Raw genomic sequence first — 11,131 nt, forward strand, 5'->3', positions numbered from 1 at the left:
GGCTCCTCACACCACCCAGAACTATTTTCCACAATCAAAAGGAAACACTGTTTCAGGTTTAAAGCATCTACCTCTACGTACAGGAGAAGAGCCTCCTCCGGCCCCGCCCCCGCCTCCTGACACTCACTGGCTCTGTCACGACTACCACGTCGCAGGGCAAGTTTCCTGAACGGCTTCACCGAGACGCGAGCCACGCGCCTTGCGATCCGCACCCGAGTGAAGGATCCAGTGCTCTCACGTTAAGGGCTGTGCAACCGTCACACTAATTTCTGAACACTGTCACCGCCTCCCCCCCCCAAAACTCTTGAGCCCTTCGCTGTCACTGATTTCCAACCCACACTTTACCATTTCACCTGGCAAACAGCAGCCCGGAGAGAACCTGTCACCGCACAGACTGGCCTCGCTCCACCTCATGGGGCTGACCTACTGGCCCCTAATTCTCAGGGCCGGCGGGCACGGCCTTGGGTTCGGCAGGTCTGGGCAGAGTCCCAGCTGGTGGACAGCACAGGTCTGCTGTGAGAAGCAGGAGGGGGGCGTGTCACTGACTGAGGGGCAGACTTGGGGCACTGACCCCAGGGATGGAGGTGCAGCTCCTCAGCACGGCACGTGACACTCCCTCCCGCCCCCTCCTCCTTTAAGTTGATAACGAACTGCAGTGCGCTCCCCAAAGTCCTGTATTTGGAGGCAGGGTCTTCATGGAGGCGGATAAGGGTAAATGAGGCCCTGATCTGGCAGGACCGGTGTCCTTGTAGGAAGAGGAGGAGGGACCTGAGAGCCACAGCTACCCGTCCCTCTCTCCCCCAACGGGATCCAGTCGTACCCCTCCTGGATTGGATGACGTCTCTCCAACACCACCTCCCAGGACAGAGCGGCCATGATCACTCAACCTGACTGCCCGGGATCCGTCCAGCCGGTCTCCCTGCTGCCACCAAGGCCACTCTACCAGGGGACTCCAGGAGGCCTGCTCGACGCCACGCGCACCTAGCGCCCCCTGCCTGGGCCCGTGGCTGAGGCCGGGAACCAGGCCCAGCGCGTCTTACCCGGAGCCGGAGCTCAGTGACCTGCGGCCACCCCAGCATTAGAAACAACGGAGTCACCACCGACAGCTTCATTCGGTCTGCTTCGCATGGCGTTAAATTCCCTAACTTCGAGCGAACATGTGCGCGTCTATGGGGCTTCCACGAGCCCTGCTTCCTTTTAGGCGCCCAGCGCCCTCACTGCACAGGCGCGGGCCAGGCAGACGCGCAGCGGACTGTGAGGCCAGCAGGCGTGTGCGTCCAGTCTTCACGCCGACGACGGAACACAGCTCAGACCGGGGAAATGGCCTCGGTGCTGACCCAGTTCAGTCGGTGTTCGGGAGCACTTAAAACGATGAGGAAGGACAGACACCTCAAGGCCAAACACGGTCTACTTTATGCGGGAGCAGAACGGATTCTGGTGACTATCGAGGAGTGGTTCTGGGGTCACTGAGTTTCGGACTACACCTGTCATGTTTACTGTCTCATCTAAACTATTTTTATTGCATGTTTAATTGTGAAGAAATAAAATGAACTTATATGGAAAACTACAAGCTTAACTGACAAGAAGAATAAGTTCCAGATCTGTGAATACTTTGCTTTCAATGGAAAAGAATATAAATCGTGATCATAAGAATGCTATAAGAAGCAGGCACAATTCTCAGACGGGGTAAGAATCAAATAAAGGAACCATTTGTAAATAACTATCTTTGATTCTTCCACTTCCAAAAAAAGCTAAAGGTCAATCAGGGCAAACTCTTAAGTTGAGATTCAGAGATTCGGAGATTCAGAGAAAGCGTGCCTGTGAAATGTGCTGACATCACAGTAAGAAAGTCTGAACACTGATTGGAAGGCTCCAGCTAAGCCCAGAATGACCAACCATTTGCTGAACATTATGTTTAAAAAAATTCTAAGGGAAAAGATATATTAACTTTAGAGATCACAGCACTTAGTGTGATGACAATCAGATGAAAACGCTCAATCCCACTGACCCTTAATGAGCTTGGGGTGCAAAACAAGGAACAATGAAAGAGAAGCTTTGCTACTTACGGACCAAGGTAACTTAAATGACTAGCATTCACCTCGAGCTAGTTTTAAAGCTTCAGCAAATTCAGTGAGCACTTCACGAAAGGACTCTATGATGATACAGAAGAACAAATTTCCCCAGCTCTCAAAAATCTCAGGATAAACTGTTAACTGCCAATATTATACTCTATGATACATTAAGAGCACACTGCACTGTACTAAAATACAAAATTATAAACTACACTGACATTTCACAATCTGCTAATTAAAAATTTGAAATATATGATGAAGATACTATCAAATAATGATTGATAGGCATTCTGTTCCAATTAAATCAATATTCCAAAGCAGGAAAAAAAAGAGCCATTTTCAAACAGAATTCACATATGGTAAAAGATTTCCTTCAATAAATATTCTGAACTTGATTGCCTTAAATGGGCCTAGGTGCTTCTAACTGTGAAAAAAAGTTCAAGACGACATTACCACATCCTTGAGCTGTTTATTTATTCCTCGTCTTAAGCCTGATTTACAGGCGATGAAATGCAATCCCGACCCACACCAGAGGCAGGAATCATCTGCTAATGGAACTTCTAATTGAGAAGTGACCAGTGACGTGAAGTAATTCTTCCTATGCAGGACTGCTCTTGAAGACCTCTTTGTGCTTTATCACAGTAAACAATCACTAACATATGCATTAAAGAAAATTTAAATACATTATGACCCAATAAATATCATAATCAATCAATACACGATTTCTTCCCTTAAAGATTTAACGTTCAGATACCACGCTATTAGTGCTATACAATTACGCTCACTTAGACCTGGGCGATTTTTACCATGTAGGTACAAAGTTTAACCATTTACAATCAAGTGATAATCAGGTGTTTTAGGAACTAGCACTCCCCCTGGGAGTCCTGAATATGTGGGACTAAGTTAACCACCATCCTCAAATAACAGCGGTTTTCATTGGTTTCGTCTAAACGTCATTATTTTAAAGAGCTTTACCAAGACACAATTTACACAAACTCCACCGCTGGGGCAGAGGCTCCGATGCCCCATGCCCCGTCTCCCCGCCCCACCCCCAGCCTGGTCTGAAGGGACATAAACTCCCAGCAGGTGGGGTGAGCAGTGCACCGCGCCAGCACCGAGCCCGCAGACCCCTGCAGCAAGCTTCTCCGGACATAGCGGCAGGTGGCACGCGACCAGCCAGGGAGGGGAGCGGGTGGGGGCGTCACCACACTCACCTAGTGACCCAGGTTGTCCAACTGACCTGACTCTGTACCCACCGAGATGGGACAATTTACACAATTTGGGACAAATTGGGACAATTTTGGGAAGGAAAAACAATATAAACTCTTAATAAGATTTAATTCATGCCAATAAAATCACTGTTGCCTGTGACTGCACTATGTGAGAATCATTAAATTTAGGGAGTATTTCAGGTTAGTCTAGCAAAATAAAAGCTCACCTTCATTAACAGTTTTAAATTTATTTTCATTATTATTAATTTAGCAAGTTCTTGGGCTTGTCATATTACAAAACTATAGCACATCAAATTTCTAAGATTTTCATGCGATGAGTCTTGAAACTTCCACTCTCCGGAGGGAGGCGAAGCTGAGCCACAAGGGACCACGGACGGGGAGAGATGCCACCTCACTGAGAAGTGACAGTAAAGCCAGCACACAGCTCCAGGTGGGAGAGGTATGTGTTCCAATGAATTTCAGTGGGAAAATGATCTGTCTGAAATTTATGCTAAGGAATCTAACGTCGGGTCAATCCTGAAATGTGTCACTGAAACGGTAAGGTTAGCCTAAAGCAGCTCACTGTGATGCGCGGGGGCCAGCATGAGCCATCGCTAAAGCTGAGGGACATGTAACAGCTTCGCGACAGCGGCAGCATCAGGGACCTGAGCAGATCAGTCACCAGTCTCTGACGCCACGTCTCACAGACACACACCTAGGGCATGACTGCTACGCCCAGGGCATGCTGATCCCCTTCCACTACCCCCCTGCTCCGCTAGGCCTGAGAGCATCGCCACTTGTCACCAACGGGACTGAGGCTACAGCAGTGAAACCTGTGACACGCTGGCATGAGGGCAGACACGGAGGTCAACGGAACAGTGAGTGCTCAGCGATAAACCCTCATTCACGATCGAGTGATTCACGACACAGGTGACAGGACAGCTCACGGTGCCAGGCGACTGGACAGCCATGTGCAGAAGAGTCAAATGAGGGCCCTGACTCACGCTGTCTACAAAAATTAACTCAGAATGGATCAAAGACCTAAATGTAAGAGTTAAAACTACGAAACTCTTAGAACATACAGGTGTAGTTGAACAAGAGAAATGTCCACACAAAAACTTGCTCACGACTGTTCACAGCAGCACTAGTCAGAAGAGCCAGAAGGTGAGAACACCCAAATGTCCATCAACGGACGAGTGGATAAGCAAGATGTGCTCCGATGGGGGGTGACCGTTCATGAAGACGGGGTTTCCTTTTTAGGGTGACAAAACTGTTCTGAAATTCAGTAGTAGTGATGGCTGCCCACCTCAGGGAACTGTACACGTTAAAAGGCGTAATTTTATGGAACGTGAATTATGTGTTGAAAAAGCTGTTACTTTAAAGAAAGTCTCAAAGAACATAACCACTTTGCAGGCACAGGCTTTAATGAGGCGGCTTCTGCAGTGGGCCGGTCCAGGTACTGCACTGCTCGGGGCACAGCAGGTCTGTTTAACGTGCACCACCAAGAGCAGGACAGCAAGTGTGACAGATAAGGGACTCCATCATCCAGCTGGAAACCACTCCAGATCTGACCAAACCTCGCGGACAGCAGTCACCTCAGCCACGTCCCCTCTTTTGCCGTTCAGTTACAGATGCCCAGCTCATTGGGCACAATCCTGGACACCGAGCCATAAGCACAGCCAGCATTCCATGTACCGCTGGGTTCAATGTCACCGCGTGGGCACATGTGTGACCCTCACAGCCCAAACTCCTGACTTCACAGAGTCTTTAGCGCGCCGTTCGCCCCTTGACCCTCATGCACTGTCTTCCTTCCCAAGACACCATCTTCTTCGGCTCTCCTCCGCACATGGCCACTGCCCAAGTCTGGTGGCCAGAGCACTGGGGGCTGCTCCCTGAGTGGGCAGCCCAACAGTCACCGCTCACCACTGACCGTCCTCACTCACCCACCCGCCAGGCCGCTCGCTGAGCAGTGAATTCCCACAGCCCACATGATGTCTCAGGCCTTCGAGACACGGCAAGGCCCCAACAGCACGCACTGCAGGCGCTGTCCACTCTGCCCTGACAATCTGTGTGCGACCAGGCCTCGTGGGATGCCAGCAAAACCTTTTTCCTAAACAATGACAACAACAACGGGTGAGGGACCTGGCCGGAGGCTGCAGTCTGCTGCCCTCGCTCCACAGGGCCTGTCACCTTTGACTTGCAGGAGCTGTGCTGACAACCCTTGTGTTACTACTCACCTGTCTCTAAGCGTGCTGGGCAGCAAGCGTTGGACTCCAGGCATTCGTATTCCACTGTTTTAGATAGGAGAAATAAAATACGGTCCCAGACCATCCAAAAGCCACATGAATTTCCCCAAAATATCATGAAACATGTCTACATATCTATGTCACAATACACCAAAGATTCTTGGAGAACATAAACCATGAACTTTATTTAACGATCTTATCGGCGGACACGCCGTGTGCGCTACGCAAGGACCCTTCACAAACCAGACGCAAGGTCCCCTCTCCGCTGTCCCCTTCTCTGCAGGCGACGTCCCCGTCGCTGGAGACCAGCGGGGAAGAAACCCTCTGGACCGGCCTGGGCGCCTGGCAGAAGCCCCACGGGGAGCCTTGAAGGGCATCGGTGACCAGGAGGACGCAGAGCTGGCAGGGAACCCCTGAGACCTGACCCAAGCGCTCCGTCCCCTTCCCCCTTGATTTGCAAGATGTTACACGGGCTTCCGATTCGGACGGCGAATTCGGGGTAAACGCTTTCACTGTCACTGCAGAGAGTACTTGGTACGCCCCTCCCCAAACACACCACACTCTCTTATCACACGGTTACGATCGGTGCAACAACTTCATTCCTTCAAAGAAAAATCCAGAATCGTTAACTTTCTATCTCCCATGAGAATAACTTTGATGATTTTCTGCCTCATTCGGAACAGCTCAGGTGTATCTTTCAATTACTGATTTTACTGGAGTATTCGCAGCTACATCCTGATAGAATTAGCCATTATCAACGCTAAGGACCTTTGACAAACCGTCGGCAACCACGCAGAAACACAAGTGCCAACACCTGTGGCCCCAGAGCCCCGTGGCAGGAAGCCCCGTTACCTTTCCAAGCATCGTGCCCAGGAAGTAGTAATGTCTGGCGAAGGAGTCCCCCACGAGCATCTGGGCCGCGGGGTTGGGGTAGAGCAGCCCCTCGTTCGTCGTCTTGAAGAAGCCCTGGTTGGGGTTGAAGCCCGACTTGAGCAGTTCGTTCAGAAACTCCCTAAAGATGCCGCCGCCGTCGATGCCTGCCTCGTCCAGGCCGTGCGCGTTGAGCAGGTGCACGCGGATGCGCTTCTTTAGGTCGGGCTCTGTGAGGAGGGGCAGGGCAGGGAGAGGAGGTGTTAAAAGGTGGCAGTAAGAAAAGCCGGCGTGACAGCAAGTTTAGGGTGTGGGAGCAAGAGCGTTAGAGATATTTCAATGCGGCGCAAAACAACTCGATGAGATTCAAGAGAGACGGGGGATGGACTGGCACTCCCAGCGCCTCCGGCGGGAGAGAGAGAAAGGTCCCTTTACAGTCACGCGGGGGAGGCGGGGTGACAGGAGAAAATGTTACCCCACGTATCCCGAACGGGACGATAAACTAAAACTGAGAGGGTGAGGGGAGGGGAAAGAAGACGCGAGGGCGATCCTGGGACAGGAGATCACTACCAGAAAGAGAGAAAAGAACGAACAGGCCTGGGAAAGAGGCAAATGACACGGAGGGTCAGAACACCAGAACCTGCGTCACCGTTCGAAAGGGAGATCTGGCTGAAAGAGGGGGACGTTGTTCTGGTTATCTCATGTGCCACAAAGTTTGAAAAACAAAACTGCGCAGCTGTTTAACGTGGCTGACAGTTGAAGAGGGCTTCCCACTCAGCCCAAGGTGGTACAAGCAAGACCAACACGTCCCCGGGCTGGCCGGTGACGAGCACGGCAGCTCGCCACAGGCGTCAGGGCGCGGGCGCCCAGCACAGGCCAGCGAGAGTGATGCTGCCAATGCTGAAACCAGGCGCGTTGCTGCCCGGGCTCAGGCAGGGCCAGTCTGGAGGCCAGGGAGGCGTCCTTGAGCGCTTCCGAACACCGCCCCGTAGGTGCTTGGCGAGCAAGGGGGAGGGGCGGCGGAGGGGTGTGCTGGGCAAGCTGGGGCGCCAGGGCCGGGTCTGCAGCTGCACCCCGCTCACAGCCTTAAGCTGCTGCCGTCTCTCAGACCTGGTGTGCAGTCACCCACACACCAAGGGACAGGTGACCTTCAGAAAGCACTCCAGGAAGGCGCTAACACAGCACAAAACGCGCCGGTGACTGCGACTGGCTTATGAGGGGCTGTGGATCCCAAAGGAGGGAAAACTCGTTTTTTTTTATTTTTCAAAACTATGTTGGACCGGGAGTCAGAACAGCTGACTTTCGTCTCGCTCACACATGACACTCTGAATACGGTCATACTGCGCAGGCAAGAGCGAGCTGGCGTGCCGGAGGGTCCGCAGCCCGTGGTCCGTGGCATCTGGCTTCAGAGGGGTGTGATGCAGAGTAAAGGACAAAGCTAGATTGTGTGAAAAATGAGAACCTCGCGCTCAAAACCTAGACTACGATGAGGGGGCCACTTAGCCCTCCTTGCTGCCCCTCAGACTGACAAGAGTAGCTCTTTAAGTGAAAAAAAAATTATTTGAAACGAGGTTTTGCTTTCCCAGAAGAAAAGGCAGCTGTTATTTCCCACGGGACGCCCTCCCGTCATCTCCCACACGAGACCCAGACGCTGCCGCGCTCTCGTCTTCAATTTCCTGTGTCGATTTGACATCGATTTATTGCCAACGTCATGGATTCCACATTCTGAAGTTAAAATTATTAATGTGCAAATGAGCAACTCTAAAACTTTTAACGCTGGGCGTCAAATATTAACAAAACAAAATGTGTCACTGACTTCTAAATGCTGTTCAAGTTATTGTTACAGTGTAATTCCCTATCTTTTTACAAAGAAATTTAGATTGCAATAGTGTTTATTTTGGTATATTTAATTTGGCTCACAATCTGCAATATTTACATAAATAGTTATATCCAAAATATAGAATATAAATGGCTGCCCATCCAAATTTTTTGAATTATAGGTTGTCCGCTCAATTTTAGAGACAGAAATTGGGGGGTGCAGGGGAGGGGTAAGGTTTCTTGCCTTAAAAAAAATCAAATTTGATAGTCTTGTGCTGCAGTAATTATTCGTCAGTCTTAAGGATAACATTTAATAATATACACCTTCAAATCTGACCTACTGTATTTCAGTATTAAAACGTCATTACAAGACAAAATGATGGACACTAATTTTTTTAATGATTACCTTTTCTAAAATACCTCCCCATTCTCCCCTGCCATACACATAGAGAATGACAAATACCATTTTCTGGAGAAAGTTTGTCATAAGCATCTTCATAAATATAATTTCTTCTTATTGTGACATTAATTCCATCCAGAAATGGACCGTCTCCTTGAACTTCTTGCTTATCTGCATAAATCAACCTCTGAAAGATCTAACAAACAGGAGAAGTCGTAAGGTTATTTGAAACAAGACTTTTTGTTATAAACATAAGCAACCAAAAGAAAAACTGTTAAATAAATCTTAACTTTTTATCTTCACAAATTCTGAAACCAATTTTAAAGGTCAAGGCATCAAAAACTGATTTTATGCCTTATCAATAAATGTGTACTATTTGTGCATTTGTAACATTGCTCCTTTTCCCGTTTACAATAAATTTTTAAAAATCTCATACTACAGTATACTTTCAGCACTCACTCCTGTAAATCCTTCTTAAAAACCCCGGTGGTGGGGTGAAGAAGAAACAGGTTTGTCAGGCTGCGCGTTAACATTAGTGAGGACATCTCCATCATGAGAGTCAAGTAATTTTCTTGAGGCTCCAGTAGAGGGAGCTCAGGAACCACGGAATGCCAGGAACACTCGTGTGTGTCTAAGTGTTTGAATGAAGAAACAGGAAGAGCTTTAAGGGGAACTCATTCTTGTGTTTATCCTGTAAAAGGGTGGGCAAGCCTGAAAAAACCCTTTTGAAGCCATTCATTCCTTAGGAATACAGCCTGGTACTCTACAGAAATTTGCTAAACTGGTGAATGGAAACACTGTAAATTACATTTGGAAACAGGTAAGTGTAAACGCAGTTTTGTACGTTAGCCAAAAACCACCAGGCAAGAAACGAAGATACCTGTCCATCTCCTTTTCCTTGTGTTTTGCAAAGTATAAATGACTTTATCATAACGTACAAAAGCATCTTTTCAAAAAATCTGTATTTTCAAAAATACTGCCTAACTTACTAGATAAAAAAAACGACAGCATCACAGGCCTTTTAACTAGTTACAACTAAGAAAAAAAAATTCAAGTTTGCACAGATATTTGGCTGCATTACACTTTTATAAATCGTTGTCAACTATTACCACCTAACGAGAAAAATATAAACTACAGAATTAGCTGGGCACTCGGCAACTTTTGAGATTTTGTGCACTGGCACTAACTTTTTAACCCTGAAGAGATAGAAATGGAACACCCGAAGTCAGTCCAGGAGACCGAACCGCGTACCTTTACCCGTTCCTCAAAGGGCACCACGAAGGGCAGCTCTGTCAGGATGGCGAGCTGCCTCTCCTCAGACACGGACAGCGGCGGGGACTCCACGCCCACTACGACACGTGTGAAAGCTGTGTTAGTCACGTGTGCTCGCCCCGGGGGACTCGCAAGGCTGCAGGACAAGCAAAGCTATAGAACAAAAACAAGCCAGCAGGGCAGGGGCCGGGGCTGGGGCCAGGCCACGAGGGAGCGCGTGTCCTCAGTGGAGTGCCAAAGCCATTCCACGTGGTGTGTGTTCACCAAGTCACACGGGAAGGGTGACTGTCACAGAGCGTACAGTCGCGCTCACAGAGCCGAGGCAGAGCGGGTGACGCGGCCCAGGGACTCACCGTCCAGGCTGGACTGCAGGGGGCCTATCCTGCCCATGCGCCGGAACCGCCACGCGTGTCTGGAGGCCGGCACGTACAGCTGCGTCACCTGCGGGGCCGGCAAGCCTTGCTCAGTGCGTGTCCGGGACACTTCCACCGTGCCGCACGTCAACTGACCTGTGTCCCCCGTTTATCTAGTTAGCTGGGCCCCTCTCTGCCCCTGCCCCGCCCTCTCCCACGCTGGCGGCCCTTACACTTTTGCCGTGTGACCATGTTCTCGAACACGGCCCACGGGAACCCTGCGTGTTCCATCTGATGGTACGTGGTATCTACACATGGGGAATCATCACACTACGACCGCTTTACAAAGAAAAGCGTACGGCGCTCCCTTCCTAATGCCAAACATCCACTTGCTCATCACTTTCTGGAACGTGAGTGCGGCTGGTGCAGCATCCGGCGCGGCTGGTGCAGCGCGGTCTCTCCAGTCCTTGCACTCGGGCGAGCCCCCGAGCCTTCCTTCAGCCTCGCGCTCTGGGTGAGGCAGCAGAGGCAGGTGCCCGGGACGCTTCCACTGCTCGGACCTTGGTACTTGCCCGCGCCTCGCCCTCCGCTTCCTGCCATCTGCAACTCCATCTGGACGGCTCACCCCGTCGGGCGTGGGTTTTGGCAGAACACTTCGGGGAGCTGTGTTCTCTCCTCACAGCAGGTGCGTCTGGCCGCTGCAGGTCCGCGTACTGCGTGTCACAGGAGGGCAGCGATGCGGTCGAGAACCTGTGCCGCACGGTGAAGCAAGCACGCCACCAGATGCACTGTGCTTCGGCTGACGCTTTTCTGGAGAAGAACCTTCTGGGGCGGAGCAGCAGCACGGCGACTGTGACCCTGGCGGCAGACCCCACCCCCCGGGGCCTCC

General features: G+C 50.4%; 1 protein-coding gene across 3 annotated transcripts in view; it reads right to left on the reverse strand.

Annotated features, from left to right (window-relative positions):
- Nucleotides 1-11,131, reverse strand: part of UBE3C (ubiquitin protein ligase E3C) — a 74,348-nt gene that overhangs the window by 18,515 nt on the left and 44,702 nt on the right. For all 3 annotated transcript variants that reach the window (XM_039837040.1, XM_039837048.1, XM_039837030.1), the window contains exons 15-18: nt 10,243-10,330; nt 9,869-9,966; nt 8,681-8,813; nt 6,382-6,629 (exon numbers count right to left, since the gene is read on the reverse strand). In XM_039837040.1, coding sequence (XP_039692974.1) covers nt 6,382-6,629; nt 8,681-8,813; nt 9,869-9,966; nt 10,243-10,330 — 567 coding nt within the window. The remainder of the gene's footprint in view (nt 1-6,381; nt 6,630-8,680; nt 8,814-9,868; nt 9,967-10,242; nt 10,331-11,131) is intronic.

Source organism: Pteropus medius, unplaced genomic scaffold (genome assembly GCF_902729225.1).
Source record: "Pteropus medius unplaced genomic scaffold, Ma_sr-lr_union100, whole genome shotgun sequence".
Taxonomy (NCBI): Eukaryota; Metazoa; Chordata; class Mammalia; order Chiroptera; family Pteropodidae; genus Pteropus; species Pteropus medius.